This window comes from Calypte anna, chromosome 19, assembly GCF_003957555.1.
Source record: "Calypte anna isolate BGI_N300 chromosome 19, bCalAnn1_v1.p, whole genome shotgun sequence".
Classification (NCBI taxonomy): Eukaryota; Metazoa; Chordata; class Aves; order Apodiformes; family Trochilidae; genus Calypte; species Calypte anna.
This window is the reverse complement of record NC_044264.1, coordinates 8,607,954-8,627,474: the sequence shown is the minus strand read 5'-3', so window position 1 is coordinate 8,627,474 and position 19,521 is coordinate 8,607,954. Positions and strand designations below refer to the sequence as shown.

Here is a 19,521-nt window from a genome sequence, read left to right as displayed (position 1 = left end):
GGTCAGCAGCGCGCGGCGGGCGGGAAGACCAAGCCCCGCCCCTCCCTCTCTCTCTCTCCCCTCAGCGCTTCGCCTCAGCGCCTCTCACCTCAGTACCTCAGGACCTCAGGACCTCAGCCCCTCTCTCTGTTTCTCTCTCTAAAGAAAGCGACACCACAATCAAGGCTTCATGAATAATTTATTCCATTTGAAAGTTCGTTCGTGGTTTGGTTTTTTTTTTTTTCGTTTTTCTTTTTTTTTTTTTTAAAAAGTATAAACTTTTTTTTTTTTTTTTTTTTTTTCCTCCTTCTCATTTCCTCAAATCACAATTTGTACAGCTCAGTGTTTATGGCATTCGGCAGCAATAGTGTTTGTTCCTTTCATCGCTTCGACGTTTGTTTGTTGGTTTATTTTATTTATTTAGTCAAGATAAATAACGACGACTTGGCTGTGTGAGAAGGTCCAACAGCTCCCTCGGAAGAATTCAGCCAGGAAGAAGGTGACAAATCCAGCAGGGAAGCCACAGCAGTGTCACCCCCACCCCATCGTCCTTCTGCAAGGTCCTCACATCCAGTTCACTCGGAAAAAAAAACAAAATAAAACAAATGCTCCAGCTCCATTAATAACGTCCTGAAAAAGTGACCCTGAGGATTGTGGTAGGTCCCAAATCCAGTTCTACTGTAAATTAAGCTTTACTCCACTGAAAACAAAAAAGTACACCCACAAACGGTAATAATAATAATAATAATAATAATAATACAAAATTTAAGTATGAAGCAGAATCCTGGGTCCTTCATTGAAAAAAAAAAAAACAACAAAACAAAGAAACAAACCCCAAAACCTTCCCAGATGGAGGTTTGAGACAGTAATGTCATACAATAGCACTAAATTAACAAATTTGCAAAAGAAACCCAGACCAAAACAGTTTATGCAGCATTACTACCCAAACAGACTGATATGCTGTGCCATACGGTTGTGCAGCAAACTAGGTGGTGCAATAGCATTTTAAAAACCTTTTTGCTCTTATTTCTGAAAGCCTCAAAATAATGTGACATAATATTTTGATATTACAGTATTAACAAAGAGTGCTTGATTAAAGACATCTGCAAGTCTTCAGAGCAACACAGGAAGTTAAAATCTCCAACAGAGGTAAATACAGAGATGCAATAATCTTACTGACAGCTAAGTAAGAACATAGCTGAGGATTTAAATATAAATTCATCTTTTTCAGGAAATGGTAGAAAGGGCTAAATGTTACAGCTACTTTTAAAATGTAAGGGTTGTTTGCAAGTACAACTTGTAGCCTGCTAATCTAACACCAGGGTGCTCAGAAATCTAATTCAAATAGTGAGGCAAAGGTGACCAAATGGCTTAAATACAGCAATAGCTGGGATAAAATATGTATTTGTAGTTGGAATGGAAGAAACTCATTCTTTCATCACATAAAAGGAGGTAAACCTCCACAGCTACTTAAGAGAACACTGCCAGGAATGGTATTTTCTTTTAAGACCATTTTTAGAAGCTAGAGCTGAGAATTTTCAAATTCTCAAGCTTGCACTTGCTAAAGAACCCAAGTTACTGGACTGTGAGCATTTTATTTATAAACCAGCTACTATGTGCACTTAAAGAACTTCAACAGAAGTTGCTAGCAAATAAGCACACCCAGTGTGGTCGATGGCTCCGTGGTGCTGGTGGGTTTGATATGTACATAGTCCAGCTAGGACTATCACTCCAGAAATGGCCCTCCTCATCTTTTCTGGGGGTTAAAACATTAAAATTCACTTGGACTGCATTGAGGTGGGGAGGGGAAAGTGGGAAAAACAGGCAGCTTTCACAGTTGGGAGGATTTCCCAGGAAAGGCTGTGGTCCAGAATACAGTTACACCAATGTTCAGGCAGCTTTTTCACTTACCTTTAGGATTACAAATGGGATTTAACACAAAAAAAGCCACACCAAAACCCAGCCCTCAGAACCTGGCTAGCTGAGCCAGGGTTAAATATGACCACGTAGCAAGAAAGCTTAAAAAAACCAAACAAACAACCCAAAAAACAAACCACCCACAAAGACAGGACATATGCTTTGCAAATTCCAGTTTTAGGAGCACTTTTCCACTTCAAAAATCTCAGCCAGATGAGAAAAAAAAAAACCTCTTTAAGACAAAAATGTGCTGTTTAACCTACAGTGCACTACCACGATCAAGTGATGGACAGACCCAGTTTGAACTCTCTTTATCAAAATATGCTCCTGATTGCACTCATGTTCCTTTGAAGAAACGACTGAGAATTTTCATCACCAATTGTACAACCTTTTATACAAAAAAAAGAAAAAACTTGCTAATGTTGTATATACATGATTCAGTGAGACTGCTTGTATGAAAAAATTCTCTCAGGCAGGCATTTTGCATTTATGAAACGTGAATTTTCATTTAACACAGCAGAGGCTTTGTAAATGCAAGTGAATTCTTCACAAATAGATCCTACAAGTTGCTCCTTTCAGGGTTTGAACCAGTGAGAGGGACAGCACTCAGACCCAGGACTTGGGCTGTCACAAGAGGCTCACATGAGCACTGCAGTTCATGTTTTAATCTGGCAGTCAGATGAGGAACCCAGAAAAAGCATCTGCAGTTGCTCCTCAGCACCCGTAGGGGCTATTTCAGAGCAGCATCAGACATTTGGCATGTGCTGGGAGAAAGGAAGGAAAACCACCTTGAGAGAAAAAATGGTGACTGGAGATAAAGGGGAGGTTTTAGGAAACCTTGTGATTTGTCAGTCCCTTCCTCAGGGAGGGCTCAGCCTCCTTGGTGCACACACCCCAGCCAGAGCCTGCAAAGGGGAGATGGAGAAGGCCATACACTGATACTTGGGACCTTCACCATAGTGCCAAAAATACATTAAAAAGGAAAATGTTCAGGATTTCGTGCTGTTTTTTGGTGTTTTGGTTTCTTTTTTCCCTTTTTTTTTTTCTTTTTTTTCTGTTGGTTTTTTTTTTAATAGTGGAATAAAATCTGAATACCAGAATTCACTGAGAATCTATATACACCACATTTTAGTTAAACACACACCAATCTTAAAGTCAAGATTGACTATTTTTGCATTTGTAAAATGGCTAGAGCTGGGCTAAATTTCAGCCTTGCAGGAAACTGTGGATCAGATCAGAGTTTTCTGCATCATTTTTACTGCAAATGTGGAAGAAAACAATGCAGTCCCCACAGTGCCAAGAACATCTTGGGTAACAGCAACACACAAGAGATATTCTTCCAATATTAAACCTTGCCTACTGGAAAGCCACCTGAGAATCTAGCCACAGCTCTGAACCATAGCACAAACTTCAGCTGAAGAGTTTTATTCATTTTCTTCTCACTACAAGTTAAACCACCTACAATATCACTTATATATTGCCATTGTTGCTCTGTAAAGGTGTGATATAAAATGCTGTAAGACCCAGTACCTTTGCAATTTATATAAACACAGTGAACTTCATTACTGTACATGTACTCTGCAACTACAGCTTAGCTGTAAATCCCCCACACACAATGGTATGGACATTAACCCCTCTATCCCCATTAAACTGTACATCAAGACAATACAAATTTACTGTCCCCACCCACCCCTTACAAAAAAATAATACTCTAAAAGCAACCTACTGCAACTTTTAATTAAGACGATTACATATATTTTAGACCAATTGCTTTAAAGCAAGAAGGCAGTATAAACCTTCTAGGAAAATTTTTATAAAAGAGGTTAAGAAATATAAGACAATTTATACATTTAAAAACTTACAATAAATAAGAGATGCAGGCATTTTTGAATACTAGATACTATAATCCAATACAAGAACATCTTGATGTTCCGAAGCCATAGGTTGAAACTTATTGTTCCTCATTTTTCTTCTCATCTCCATGCTTTGAATATTCGGTAACCATGACTGGGTACTATGGCTCATTACTCTTCACAAATACTGTGGTTGGGGAAGAATGGTTAAAATTTGCCACTAAAAATGTTATAATACACTTTCTGATCGTCAACCTGAAGCGTCCCCCGTATCCGATGACTCAAAGACAGCAGGTGCCCCTCTCACAAGTCAAAACAATATTTGCTGGAAGTAACAAGACTCATACCCCATCACAAACAACTTGCACTGAGAAGAATTATAACTTAGTCCTGCAGCGAAATATCCCTTTTCCTCATTTTTGTCTTGCAAAATTCAGATGAAGATCACAGCATATTCATGATAAAGTTATACAACTGATTCAGCACCACAAAATGAACTGGGAGACATGACCGTCTGTCCTGGGTTGCAGGATCACAGGTTAGCCAGGAGAGTGCATTGTACTGTTCCAGAACAAACCTGAAAAGCAAACAAGCTCCCATCAAGCCAACTGATTTTCTCAGCAGTCTTTTACACTCCTAATTTAACATAATCCAGTTTCTTTGGTATTAAGAACATAAAACAAGTTTGCCAACGTTCTGAAATAACATGCTTTCAGAATGGTTACAAGCAGTTCAAAGCTAAACTTTCTTTGAATGGAAAGCTGTCATTTTAATTGTCTATGCTTAATTAATGTCAAGAGGTTCACATAGTAAAAAAAAAAAACAAACCCACCAAGAAAAAAAAAAAAAAAACATTTTCTCAGCAAGTGTCTTATGTTTCCATGAGTCTCTCCAGACTCCTCTACTGCAGCATTTCAGTATTTCCACAATACTGCCACAGAAGATTCTGGCTCAAATATCTTCCACCCCTTTGTGCCCCCTTTTCTGCTGCACCTCAAACTGCTCTTCTAGCTTGAGGAATTCCTTGTCTCTCTAATATTTTCAGTTGTAATCAGCACTGATTAGTTAAAGAAGAGCTTAGAGATGTTTGGTTTTAATTGCACCATTCTCTGATAAAGCAATCTTTTAATCACTCAAAGCACAGCTATTTATATTGTCTCTGATGTACTAAGGATATCAGCAGCACAAAGTAAAAATTAACAGCAAGGAAAACAAACAAACATGGAGCTTCACTGCAACAGTATTAAAAACGAAAGGAACAGTGTTTTTGCAAGTGATCAATCATAAATACCTGAGCACATCAGAAGTTTGATTAGAATCAAGTGGGTGGGAGTGTTTACTGTGGAGTAGCTCGTCTGATTGCACTGAAGGCACATGGAGGTGCAAAGAGGCCTAAGGAAAGAAGAGAGATGCCAACAGTTACTGCCTGGTTCTATACAGTTTATTTTCTTCCCTCTCTATTGCTGACCTGTACCTTGCAGTCACCTCCTATTCTCTGACACACCAAGCCAAAACAGATCTTATCCTTAAGGCTACCAGCAAGTTCAGGAATTACCAGCATATGCAGGAAATTCACACAGAACACTCCTAAAAGCACAGACTACTACTGTAATACATCCAAGGGATTTTATTTTTTTTTAATCCTTTTGCCTACATTAAGTGGTTACTAAAGGCAATTCAAGGGGCCCAAGATGTCTAATGGTTTACAGACTTGAAAGTTCAGTTTCCTTCTGTAAGGCTGCTCTATTTATATCCCATACATAGAGCTGCTTAGGGTAAATAATAAATCCTCTATTCAAAAAGACATCTTCTTCCAAAGCCACAGCTGAGCTTAGGCCAAGAGGAAGCACTAATCCAGACACAAATAAGGCTGAAGAAGATATATCTTTATCATTAGAAAATAAAGCATAGTATTAGAGATGCTAATTTAAGTCAGAAGTGATTAATGTTAAGACAGAAAGTTTCTCTGTATACTAATGTATAGCCTTAAATATGCCAAGTACGTCTTGATTGTGTCATGAAAAGATAAGGGGATCAGACAATATCCAGAGAGATGACACAATGGTTATCACTTTGCAACAGCTGACAGTGAAAACTCAGCTTTTATGCTTTGTGAAACACAGAAAGAGATTTATTTAATATTTTTCTTTTCCCCAGTGTAAATGAGATACTACATTACACTCGTGCACTTTCCTCTCTACCACCATTCCCCACAGGAGTCAAACATTAACCAGAGATCTGTCCAGAATCTCAACTTCTTCTTACAAAATAACAGAGCACAAACCCAGAAACAGAAGGGAGTCCTGACTACTGCAAAGAAACCACAAGAAGAACAGAACCCTTTAGAACATTTGCTACTCCCACTCCCACTGCTCATTTCTCTTCCTTTACAAAAAGTGAGCATAAAAAGCCAAAGCTCAAAGAATCTAAACATTATTTCTCTTGCTGCAAAAGCAGACATACTCCAAAGAGAAATGCACCAGCTTGGTTTGAAGCATAATAGTTATCATTCAGGTGTCTCCACACTGCCCAACTTGCAGTCTGCTGAAGGTACAGTACCTTAAGAAACAAGGGACACTGATTTTGTGCTTGAGGACAGGCCGACCAAAACCAGTCAGGCAATGGACCTGCTTTGGCAGTTGACACAAAATAACCCAGGGCCAATGGCTGCTGCAGTATATTGGTTACTTCATCGTGAGATTCTGTGGAAAGCAATCGATCTGTACCTTGACCCTGTAAAACAACAGGCAGGGCTTTAATACGAGGAGAGCACAAACTTCATAGAAAATTATCTGGAGCTTTCAAAACACAAAGGGTTTTGAAATATCCAAGCATTGCATGAATCTTGCAAAGACAATCCAGTCTCCAGTCAAAACATTTTGGAGGAACCTTTCATTCCACAAAAGGAAATGAGCAGCTGCAGAACAAGCACAAGAACACAACTTGTATTTAACAGTTACCTTGCCCATATCACCTCCGTGGGGGTAGTGGGACCCTGGAGAATGCACAGGGGATCCAGTAGGGGATGCAGGAAGAATATTTATAATATCAGGATCAAGATCATCTCCAGTGTCTAACAAGTCAAAGATTCCCATTCCATCTGCTCCATCTTGAAAAAGAACAAAACCAGTGAATTTCTATCCTTTGCCTACACAAAACAACACATTCTGAAATCAAGTGATTTTCCATATATATCTTGTGAGTCATTAGAATAAAGTCTTAGTCTTATTACAGCAGGAGTGATGGAAGATTTTTTTTTGGTTGGTTGTTTTTTAAAGCAAGAACAAATCAAATTTACTAACCATTGTTTGTGTTAAAGGCCAGATCCAAGTTTTCAGTGGTGTAAGTTGACGATGCTACTTGCACAGATGCAGACGTGGGGAACACAAGGATATGAGTGCAAGATGTGTCCTGGGGGGTATTCAGCTGAGATGTCTGCATGTTTAAAGTGGTGCTGCGGCCAAACACAGACCCAGTTGACACAGAATCTGTGAAAGAGAAACCAAGGGTTTCCTGAAGTTTTTCCAAACTGGAACTACGAGTTCCCTTGCCAGAAAAAAAGAAAAGAAAAGAAAGGAAGAAGGAAAGAAAAGAAAGGGAGAAGGAAAGAAAAAGAAAGGGAGAAGGAAAGAAAAGAAAGGGAGAAGGAAAGAAAAGAAAGGGAGAAGGAAAGAAAAGAAAGGGAGAAGGAAAGAAAAGAAAGGAAGAAGGAAAGAAAGAAAGGAAGAAGGAAAGAAAAGAAAGGAAGAAGGAAAGAAAAGAAAGGAAGAAGGAAAGAAAAGAAAGGAAGAAGGAAAGAAAAGAAAGGAAGAAGGAAAGAAAGGAAGAAAAAAAGAAGAAAAGAAGAAAGAAGAAAAGAAGAAAGAAAAAGGGAGAGTTTCTTAAATACCTGGCATAATAATGAAAGACCCCTGTGGTTCCATTGCCACCAAACAAGCACTGAGGATGCTGGGAGAGTCTGCAGCAGAGATCCCACACATTCTGCACATGTCCTTTAGTCTCTTACTGAGGGACTGAAGGTTCCGGCGGCTCAGCAAACAGCTCCAGTCTGAGGATACAAAGCACAGGGGTTTGTCTAGCAGAGCAGTGCTTGCTGCAGGACACATTTCACAGCTAACAGTGTCTGGCAGAAGCATCACAACTGTTAAGTTCTGAAGCTTCACAACTGTTAAGTTCCAAATACACAAAGGAACTCTCAAATTGTGGAGGTTTTCTTCCAGAAATAGGGAAAAACGCTTTATATGAGTGCAAAATAAAAGCTTCAAATCAAGTCTTAGACCCTACAAATGCCAACATTACCTTTTAATTCCCCGTGTCCTATTCTTCCTAAACGGCCTATTACAACTCTCCATGGCAGAGAGCTCATCTGCACAAGTCCCAAGCACCATTCCCAGAGTTTCTGAAGACCAAGTCTGCGGGCAGAGCCCTTTTTCCTGCGAGCTCTAGAATGAAGAAAGAAAAGAAAGCAAAGGTAGAACCCATCTGCAACAAGGTTTTTACTGCCACTTAGGGAATTTATTTGTCTTAACTTGAACATTCACAGGACCCCAGAATGTTAGTATTGTAGTTCACCAACTGCAACTTTTGTTTTTTTAATCACATTGTAACACTGACATCAAAAGCCTCTGTGTGTATGAACACTCATACAAAAACACTCAGCCACCACATAAACCAAATAACGTTCTACTAGAAGTTTAACTCAAACCAGTGTGCACATAATACTGAAATTATCCATTTGCTTTACCCAGTTTTGCAATACAGAGAGTCTGCAAAAGGCAGAGCTGTTCTTACACCATCATAAACAAACTTAATTCTTCAGGGGAAAGAAAGAAGACACACAGACTAGAAATTAATGTTGACAGGTTCATTCTTACCTGTTTGGTACATCAATATTAATTATGCAAGTTTCTAACTGTTCTCCATAGAGATCTGTACAGGATGCCAGCAGCCACCTTTGGTCATGAGACAAACAGTAGCCTACAAACAGGACATTATACTTCTGGCCAGCTTCTCCAAAAGTTTCTCCTAGTTCTGTTTGCTTGTCCTTTACAGGAGCCAGGATAAAGGGAGGGGTGTAGAGTCGAATGCACTCAGGTCTCTGTAAAGACAGCAGAACAGTCAGGTTTTGGGAAACAAATATTCCCAAGAACTCCAGTAAATGAAGGAGAAAGACTCCAGTGAGTTAACAAACAGGGACATTTCTCCCATCTGCATATTTACACAACTACATTAACAAGACTCACATCAGGGCTTTTAAGAGCAGTTTCCATGGCTAAACCTGGGCCAAAGCCAGTTAATGTTTTCACGTTGGTGGAAGTTGGAAGAGGTCTCCGGCACTGAGTGAAAGCTGAAAATGCCAAAGATTTTAAATGCTGGGTGTAAATCTGACGGTCTTCGTGTTTCACAGGTTGTAGAAGGTACTGGCATGGGACAATCTAGAACAGATTACAGAGGAGAGGAAAAATAATTACTGATTCATCATTAGATGGCTTTTGTGACAGTGTTTGGGTACGCTGGTGTTAAGAGTTTGACTAGTTAACTACTTTTGCAGGTGCTGACAACATTACACTTGGATGTCCGTCAGGAAGCAGCAGGGTCAGGCTGGCAGCACAAATTCCAGAGGTGGGACAAGCAACTTTCCCAGACTTCACTCATTATAGGAGTGGGCCACTAACACTTCCTGGGAGATAAGACTGATGAGTTTGCAATCAACTACAGTATTTGGCTTTGGTTGGTAACACCCAAACTGCTCTAAAAAATACCATCTTAAAGGATTTAACAGCTGTAGCACTGCAGAAATCATGTTTGCAAAGCAAATAAACTTTCACCTTGAGGGCAGATTATAGCCTCCAAAGCACAACCAAAGCCAAAGACACTTTGTTCAGCATGCTTTGGCTCACCTGCACAGAAATGATATTCTTGATGTTAGGAGGAAGAACCTGAACCATCTCTAAAAAGCAGCGCAGAAGTCCAAGAGTCCACAAGCTGGATGAGCTGCTGTTCTCATCCTTTTTTTCATATGTAAAAGGATCAATGATGTAAACTACAATTGCAGGTGGATAGGTGATAGCGTGTGAATCTCCATCTGTAGGGACTCCAACTTTATCACGATCCATAGTGCTGGAAATGAAATTTTGAAACCAGTTATAAAAAGTTGGGTTTTGAGAATCTGACTTTAAAACTAAGAAGAAATTGTTAAATATTAATCTAAAAGACCTTTGAGTCAACTGTGGTGTAAAAAGCTAGTCTTTTAATGTCATTTTTTTATGTGTGCTTATCAGCAACTTAGTACTGCTTCTCTTTTCTTTAGCCTTCTTTATACAGGAGCTCAGCCACCCCATAGTTCTATTGCTTCAGCTGAGGAACAAGAACACCCACAAGGTCAGGCTCTTGCTAAAAGCTGTCTTTTCTAATGTAACTTTGATAACAGATAGTAGAACTTTAAGACAGTGCCAGTTAGCTATTCCTCCCTCCCCCCTTTAAAATACTGAAGTGAGTAGTTTGGTGAATTTTTTTCTCTTAAGAGAGAGGTGAAAAATAAAAAAGTTTATTTTTTGTACCACAGCAGACACTGAGGTGCAGTTAGAGCTGCAGCTAAGACTGGGGCCAAAAAGTTCAGCTCCACCATATGAAGGAATTCTCATTTTCCCTAAAAAGCAGCCTGTGACTAGAAAAAAAAATAACATTTTTATTGTGAGGACGAGATCCTCTGGCTGAGCTGAGGGACCTTTGTTTTCCTTCAGGTGAAGCAGGTTAAACTCTGCGGTTCATTACCTTTCAGAAACCTCTGGGTGGGGCTGTGCAGGTGCTGTAGGAGCATCTCCAGCCATGGCTGTTGTTTGCAGTGTTGGCTGTTGCTGCTGTCCCCCTGTCTGCCCATTCTGGACTGTTGCAGCCTGGGTGGGCAGGGAGGCAGAAGTGGTACTGTTCATACTGCTGAAAGGGGGGAATGAAGAAGAAGGTTTGCTTGTTGGGATCCCACTGCCTATGTTGGCAGAAGAGGAGGATGGGGCAGTGGTAGTCAAGGTTGAGTTAGCTGTGGTGGCTGCAGAGGACAGGGCACTGTTTGATGTCACTGTCATAGTACTACTGGTGGGGGCTGCAGGAGCAGATGATGGAGTGTTGGGATTTCCAGAGTTAGCTGTCACTGGGGGCAGAGCAGAGGCTGGCTGGCTGGAGGGAGGGACCAGATTTGTTTGGGAAAGTAAAGAGTTGTCCAAAGGCTGAGAAGCAAGGTAAGGACCTAAAACCAGAAAGAAAGGAGACATTTTATATTGCAACTGGTTTTAAGCATCCTGCATCTCTCTAAGTCTATAGTTTTAACAAAACAGTGAACAAACCCTTAGCATACTTTTTACCACTCAAAATACAGGTATTCAATTTCAAAGTCTAGCATTCTCATAAGATTCTTTCAGAAATATCAAAAAATGTAAGTTTTCCAGCCATGTTGAATTGCTAGAAATTCAACATGAATTGAATTCATCAGCATGAATGAATGAATGAATGAATTCATGCTGATGAATTCAATTCATGTTGAATTTCTAGCAATTCAACATGCTAGAAATGTTGAATTTAAGTCACCCATACAGACAGCCAACCAAAGTCCCTATGGGCAGCTATACTGCCATTCCCTGATGATCCTGCTAGATGGTAAGAAGCCATTTTAGCACATATATCTAAACATCTGAGGAGTTTGGATTTTTTTTTCCAGTAATCTTAAAAAAGGAAAACTGAAACAGACAATAAGATGTAATGAATAAACTCAATTATTTCTTCTCCTCTGCTAGAATGGAGTAAGTGGTAATTGTATGAAATAAGATAAAAATAAAAGCTAAAAATAATCATAAAAATAATAAGCTAAAAATAAAATTTCATACCCAGCTCATATCTGCAAACTTGGGCATATAATTTGAGTTTGGAAAATGCTTCATTGTTGGCATTAGCTGTCTGTGAGAACCATTCTGTGACCAGTTTCTCAGAAAGTTTCTTTGAAGCAGTAGGTCCAACTCTCATGATCCCATCAGGCAATAACTTACAGATAGGTCTGTGCTGGCCAAGCCTGCATGACTGCAAAGAAGGTAAAATAGAAGATGCAAGGAAAGAAATTTAAAACCTTAAAAACTGTTAAATTTATCACATAAAGAGACATACATAGAAAAGCAGAGAACTTAATAGTTTAGTCATGACATTCCAAAGTCATATTTACTTCTAGATTATGCCAGTGTGAAATATTTCATAGTGATTTTATGGTTTATTTTCAGGTTTTCCTAAATACAAGATAAACAGGTCAATACATCACCTGGTCTCATCTTAAAAGCAACCCAAGTAATACATACATTTAATTAATGAAATGTAGCTGAAACAATTAAGGTGGTAATACAGAGTGTTACCACTGAGTGGCGTTTATCAGATAAAGACTCTCAAAACCAGCTATTATTAAAAGGAATGGTGTAGCTGCAACAACCCTTATCTTCCAAGTGCCCATTCCTAAAATCCTTTTTAGCAGCTTTGAGACAGCTTTTTGTGCAGGAATTTATATCAGCTGAGACAAGCCTGATAAGTAGTTATGAGTAGGTATTAGAAACAGTCTTTCAAAAATCCATTTCACTGCTAACTGCCATAAATAATGTACCTCATATATTGCAGTCAGATCCCTGAAGAAGCTTTTTGCACCATTCAGCAGAGCCTCGTTTTCAGGGCACACCACAACATAAGCAACATCTCTTTGAGATCCATAAGGTTCCAACATCAGCCTCTCCCAGTAGGGCAGAGCAAATGGAGACAGCACCAGGAAATCGTAATCATATCCCAACAAAAATGTTGGGATTGGCAGTGGTTCCGGGGACTCATCAGTTCCTGGAAAAGCAAGACACATTTTCCAATATCTTAAGCAGAAAAGCCTAAAATTATCACCCTGCTTCTAGGAAACATGAGGAGAAAAAAAAAAAACACGAGTGTTCCCAGCATCTAAGCAGGAAGCAGCCCTGATTATAAATGGAATAATTATCATTTTAACAGACAAAGAAAAAACCTGCATGGATGATCCACATGTCTGCAAAAAAGCACCAGCTCATTATTTTTATTTGAAATCTCTTGAGTCCTCAAAAAGAAGCTCCTCAGTTCATAGAATCATAGAATCATAGAATCATAGAATTAGCTGGGTTGGAAGGGACCTCAGAGATCATCTAGTCCAACCCTTGACCCACCGGAGCAGTTCCCAGACCATGGCACTGAGTGCCACATCCAGTCTTTTTTTAAATGTCTCCAGGGACGGAGAATCTACCACCTCACCGGGCAGTCCATTCCATAGCCTGATCACCCTCTCCGTGAAGAAATTCTTTCTAATATCTAACCTAAACCTCCCCTGGCACAACTTAAGACTGTGTCCTCTTGTCTTGTTGAAGGTTGTCTGTGAAAAGAGTCCAGTTCCCACCTCGCTACAGCCTCCTTTCAGGTAGTTGTAGACAGCAATGAGGTCTCCCCTGAGCCTCCTCTTCTTCAGGCTGAACACCCCCAGCTCCCTCAGCCTCTCCTCATAGGGCCTGTGCTCGAGTCCCTTCACCAGCCTGGTTGCCCTCCTTTGGGCCTGTTCCAGGACCTCTACATCCTTCTTAAACTGAGGGGCCCAGAACTGGACACAGTACTCGAGGTGTGGCCTCACCAGTGCTGAGAACAGGGGAAGAATCACCTCCCTGGACCTGCTGGTGACGCTGTTTCTGATACAGGCCAGGATGCCATTGGCCTTCTTGGCCACCTGGGCACACTGCTGTTTAATATTTCTATCAGCATACAGCAACAATCAGGAACAGATCCTTACTGTCCATGAAGTGATCAAAACGAGGGGGAAGAAATGGGAATATTCTAAGCAGATAGGTAAAAAACCACAGAAAAAAAATATTTTTCAAACGTGCATTTACATATATCCTGAATTTATAATTACCACATTCTAAATATAGCTCCAAAAGATCTGCTGGTGAAAGGTCATTTTCTACAGTGGTAAATCCATCTTGTATGCTTATGAAATTATTTTAAATCTCCAGTGCACAAAATTTACCTTGGATCTGTCAATGTGCCCACTCCAAATATTTATCACAGACAACACACTGGATAACCTCAGATCTTCAACACAGTTCTGAAACTACTGAGCAATAAGGCATACATTTTGAAGCTAGTATTTTTAGCTATGCTATTCCTAGAGTAATTAAAGTGGAGTAATTCTTTTGTATTAAAAAAAAACAGAACAACTGCTGTTTTTCAGATGAAATCCAGCTTTACAATTTCAGTCAGTCACATGGAAAACTGTCAGGTGTATATAAACAGCAGAGTTGAAGCTGTTAATTTTAAACCCACCTCTCTAATTCACCCCTCTTTCAAGGAACAGAAAATTCTCTTTTCCTCAAGTGAATAATTCTACCTAATAGCTCTAAAAAGGTCAAAAGCAGAGTTCCCACAGGCTGAGCAGCACCCAGACACTGAGGTGTGGTGGTGGCAGTATCAAGGAGAGATTAAGAGAGCAGAGTCTCCAGAGCAGTTTTACCATAAGAGCCTCTGCCTGCCATCTTGTGAAACTGCTGCCACGTCAGGGGCCCCTGCACACCCCAGGACCGGACCGTTCGCTTTTTCTGGATTGCATCCTGAAGAACTGGCTGGAGAGAGAGCAGCATGCGGAGGATGTCCTGGGAACACTGCATGCTCACATCCACAACTGGAAGGGGAGATAGAAGAAAAAAAATAAATAAATGGTCAAGGTTTTTGCTGCAACAAGAGGATAAAGTAAAGCCCTCCACACGACAACACAGAACCCTAAAACAAAGTTGCTCTGTCCTGAAATGTACCTGCAGGCAACCCAAAGCCTAGGAGGTAAAAAGTTAGGCACGTGGATTTAGAGTTCTCCCCCTCACATCAACTTACAAAAACCAGTTTTTTCCCAAGTGTTTTTCTGTAGAGCTTTTTCCTTTGGAAACTTAACCATTTAATCATTTAAACCGATGGAAGAGCAACTAAAACTAACAAAAAAAACCCCCAGTAAAATACAGACAAGTCATACGGCCCTTAAACTACAGGATTTTCCTTCCAAATAAAGGAGGGTTAGGCAGACTGCCACCCAGTGCTCACTTCACAGAAGCTGAGGGAAGCCCCGAACAGCCACAGTCCATTTCACCAGCTTGCCACCACGATGCCATTTCACAGTGTTTAGGAATAAAAAAGCTGCCACAAAATTCGGTATGGCTGTAACTTCAAAGCCTTCTATTTAGAAGTATCTTTGCATCTTAAACACCAAGGTTACAGTAACAAAGTCTTCTCCTGGATGCCTGAACACACTGATTCATCTATAACCTGGGTTTTTAAGCTAAATCCCCACCAATCCAGAGAAACCTAACTGTGTTGTACTATTAGTCCTCCTCATCCTCATTAACAACCATGAATTGCAGCTAAGTGCTAGCAAAGTTTCACATTTTACTGCTCAACCTGCTAGAGCTCCTAACTTGAAAAGACCATCATTGAGAGGAGAAGTACACAAATACACACAGAGGGTATTCCATGGGACAGTATATCATTAGCCAGGCCCTAAAAGGAAAAATCCTGGGATCTCTGGCAGCTCCAACATGCAGTGAAGGCTACAATAGTGCTTTATTTGCCACACATGCCATTAAACCACTGCCCCCCTTAAAGTCGGGGGGAAGCCAACTGAATCATAAATCTTATTAAATTCTACCACAGTAGCCTTGACAAAACAGTCACCATTTGAACCACCTACACTTCCCATGTACACTCATTCCACAGAACCTCAGGAGATGCAGTCACCAAAAGCTGCTTTAGAAGAATAAGCCCAGCAAGGAGTCATGGACAGTCACTGATCATACATTACCCATCAAGTTTATGTTAGGAATTTGCAACTGATGGCAGCCAAGGCCTACACTCTGCTTGCTACATGGTACCAGCACAGAACATAAAAGAAATGGTTATTCTGAGCACCATTAAACTCAAAGTTTATGCAAGAATGCAGGAGGGAAAAGAGTCCGAAGTATCCAATATTCACGGAAGCAAAACACAAGAACAAACACTTAAGAAATAAAATAAAAAAATCAAAGTTCAACAAGTAGAATATAAGCTGTTTTCAATATTTACCATTTCTTTTTGACCAGTGGTGCAAGCAAGTAGTTTTCACAAGTGCTTCATCAACTTTCCCTCCTGACATATTGTCCATGAACTGCCGTCCATGTTCCAAGGCTAAGTAGCAGTCATTGCAACAATCCCTTTCTTCTACACGTACCAGGTTGCTAACTGCACCAACTTTGGGGACAGAATCTTGATCTGCTGCTCCAAAGGGTGAGAACAAGTTGGTGCACTGATCCTGCAGCAGCAGTATTAACTCATCAGGCAGTTTCTCAGGTTCTTTCAGCCCTCCACTGCCATGTTCAACAGAAGTAGCTCTGAGAGCTTCGAAGCGTTTCTCCGCTTCTTTGCCGCACTCCGTGTTACGTCCTAGAATATCCAACTCATCTTCAAGAAACAGTCCAGAACTGTTGCCAAATTTTCTATTCATAACAGCACTGAAACCACAGGTACACCTATACTGGGCCTCTTGTGTTGGATCGGGAATGTAAACTCCAACATCAGCACCTTTGATGTTCATATTGCAAACACAAATGCAGCAGCTGTCAAAGTTACAGTCTTTGAAGAGATTCATGACGGACTCTGAGAGGATGAGATTCACATACAGGCTGTGTGCCTCTGGGATGGAAGGCACTGTTGCAGGTTCAACAGAATTAAGGGGCCTACAGGTCGATGGTGTGGAAGCTGGTGAATATAAATCAGAGTTCTCATATTTGACTGAACCCTGTGCACTTGCAGGTCCGCCAGCTCCACGAGGTGTTCGAGGAGTCCTTGGTGTTCTAGGAGTTGGGAAACGAGGGGTGGAAGGAGAAGGGAGAATTCCAGCTCCACTGTTACTGGGAGGTGCACTGCTTGGTGGCATCCCGAACGGAGTATGAGTTTGTGGTGTGTATGCAGGGCCATACTCTTGATCCATAGTGCTTCCATCACTATTAGCAGCCACAAGAAGAAGGAAATACTTTAAGTACACAACGTCCTGTTCAGAAGCTTAAGTCTGAGGTTTCTAAAGAAGGATCTAACTTATTAATATTTGCTTTATTAAACTAGACTTTCATAATCCACAGCAAGACTTTCATTCTCTAAGGAACGTCACAAGCATTTGCTGTAAATGACTTTACAGGACTCCCACTGACAGCACTGTTCAAGAATCTTTCCCCTCCTCCTTTTGTCTTTTCCTTCACACAAAGCATGCAGGAAACAAGTGCGGTCAGAATAAATTATCAACTCTATGGTTCTGTGGAGTCTAAAGGACACCTTTTTTGTTCATGTTTTATTTACACATTGTGTTGACACACACTAAGAAAATATACTGGGTCTATCAACAGATTCAGCTGGATCCATGAGGAAAGTATCACCTGGAAACACTTAACATTTTCTTTCCTAAGCAGCTGAGTATCTCCAAAGACCTATAAGGCTAATGAGACCCAGAAACATATTGCTTACAAATGACCCTACGAGAAGCAGAGTCAGTATTTACTCCAAGATTTAATATAATTTTATCAATAAATGGATTAGGCAACAAGGAGACTATGTATTTATACCAACTACTAATGCAGAAGAAAATAATTATTCCTTGTCCTCTTCAAGAAATGCCAGCAAGACCATCACAACCAAGGGCAGATCATGCTGCTGTTACCAGGCAATGTCACACTGGGCATAGCTTCCAATCAAAGGAAATGTTTTCCTAATCCCAGTACAGCTGAGATTACTGCTATTTAAGAAAATAATTTAACTAAGAGAAGCATCACCTGCTAAGCCCTTACAGTACCTACAACACTACTGCAAGCAGAAGTCCCAAGTTTACAATTATTTTGATTGTTACCATCTTCATTACTTATTAAAACTGGACTTTCACCATTAAGGTTCCCCAAGAAACCTTTAAATGAGACAAGGAATAAAATGTATGCACAGTTAAGAAGCTATTTGAGAAGACAATCTCAGAGTAGAGTTTAATTGTAAAGATTTTTTTAAAGGCTTTTGTCAGCTGTGTAAACAAAGTGTGTCCTGACAACTATTTCTCATTACAGGTTTAAAAAAAAACAACTAAAATTAGGGGTACTTCCTAGAGTGTGGATAACTCACCACCTTACAAAGCTTAAACATTTGCAGCACAGCTCATACCCATCTTTGATGAATGGCATGGCAGGTCCTGGAGGGAGTAAATCCAACTTGCCCACAGTCCAGCTCTGGCGATAAATGCATTCTTCAGGCAGTTTGATGGGAGGAAGACACTGGCTGGGAAGTGTCTTCAGTGGTGCAAACATGGAACAACCCACTAAAGCTTGACAATTCTCAGGTTTATAAACGTAAGAATAATCCTAGAAGTCAGACGTGATAAAGCATCAGCATGTAAATCAGATGACTTCAGCAATTAAAATGCTTCAAGTTACAAAATGTACTCAGTTTTCCACAGTTCCTACTCAGGATTAAGTAATCAATTAATTATCAGAAACATTTATCAGGACTACCAGCACTACTTACCTTTATTTCAGCAGGTTTGGGGCTGCAGAAACCCTCATCCACTTCAATTCTGAACTGAGCTCCCACACTAGAGCTGTTCCCTTCAAGTACCGTTCCTCCAAGTGTAGTGTCCAGACTGCCATATTCCTTATTATTCATGTTCATTGGAGAAAACCCCATAATATGCTGTTCCAATGAAGGTGGAGTTGGATACATTTTATGGAGATCTGCAGTGCCTAATTTCAGATTAGAGACAGGCAGGATTACAGTTTGAAGTATTTCTTTTCTCTTAAAATTTCAGTTGGACAAACAAAGCAGGTGTTTCCAAATTCCCACAACATATTAACCATCAAATGCTTAGAGATAGTTATTTAGGAAAAAAACCAAATTAAGCTTACTTATGCATGACAGTGGGTCTAGGTTTCCTGCTTTTGCCTCTTTGCAGTTGGATTTGTCATCAGCACCATTGACTGTTCTTTTAGATCCAGGCTAAGAGAGAAAAGAAGTATTGTAATAAAATCATTTCAGAACTGAACACATTCTTATTTTCTGCTAACAGGAGACTTCATGTGCAGAGGACACAGAAAGCTGAGATTTTTTATAATATAGAAATATTAAATCAGAGGCCCAGTGTTAGCAGTTGGGGTTACACTTGTCCTCCCTTAATACTTGTAACTCAGGGAATGCTCTGCCATCAAGTCATGATGCTATAAAAATGAAAGACCAGTTATGAGATAGCTCTCAGCCTGTTAGCAGACATACTCAAAAAGAGGTAAATAGGGCTGCCCACAATCTATCAGAGAAAACATACACACTGCCAAAGCCATGCTAACATTACTGGGGTGACCACAATGAACAGGAACAGAAAAGATAAACACAAATCTTGCAACAAGAGGCACAGGGAAGAAAAGCTGTTGAAATTAAAAGAACACAAGATATATTTTACAATGTTTAGACAGTACTGAAGTCTACAGAAAATAAGACTCTTCATGTTTAAGAGAAAATACACTTGCTTTCTATAATGACCCTTGATGGCTGTTAAGATCCTTCAGCCCTTACTCAGCTACAGCTCCCATTAATGTTGATGGACATATTGTCTGGGTAAGGGGATTTAGGATTAAGCATTGAGCACAGAACACTTCAGAAAAGACAACTGATTACAAACAGTATTGAAAAAGAAACTAGAAAGACAATG

At 40.1% G+C, this 19,521-nt stretch overlaps 1 protein-coding gene across 1 annotated transcript in view; it reads right to left on the bottom strand.

Moving 5' to 3' along the window:
* Nucleotides 1-2,930: 2,930 nt before the first annotated feature.
* The window catches only part of MED13 (mediator complex subunit 13), a 52,222-nt gene continuing 35,631 nt past the window's right edge, over nt 2,931-19,521 (bottom strand). Inside the window, exons 13-30 of the mRNA XM_008492339.2 lie at nt 18,725-18,815; nt 18,348-18,562; nt 17,988-18,184; nt 15,879-16,795; nt 14,287-14,454; nt 12,382-12,605; nt 11,627-11,816; nt 10,524-10,992; nt 9,650-9,869; nt 8,993-9,184; nt 8,624-8,847; nt 8,049-8,191; nt 7,639-7,797; nt 7,052-7,237; nt 6,710-6,858; nt 6,309-6,482; nt 5,041-5,141; nt 2,931-4,326 (exon numbers count right to left, since the gene is read on the bottom strand). Coding sequence (XP_008490561.1) covers nt 4,194-4,326; nt 5,041-5,141; nt 6,309-6,482; nt 6,710-6,858; nt 7,052-7,237; nt 7,639-7,797; nt 8,049-8,191; nt 8,624-8,847; nt 8,993-9,184; nt 9,650-9,869; nt 10,524-10,992; nt 11,627-11,816; nt 12,382-12,605; nt 14,287-14,454; nt 15,879-16,795; nt 17,988-18,184; nt 18,348-18,562; nt 18,725-18,815 — 4,152 coding nt within the window. The 3' untranslated portion in view covers nt 2,931-4,193. The remainder of the gene's footprint in view (nt 4,327-5,040; nt 5,142-6,308; nt 6,483-6,709; nt 6,859-7,051; nt 7,238-7,638; nt 7,798-8,048; nt 8,192-8,623; nt 8,848-8,992; nt 9,185-9,649; nt 9,870-10,523; nt 10,993-11,626; nt 11,817-12,381; nt 12,606-14,286; nt 14,455-15,878; nt 16,796-17,987; nt 18,185-18,347; nt 18,563-18,724; nt 18,816-19,521) is intronic.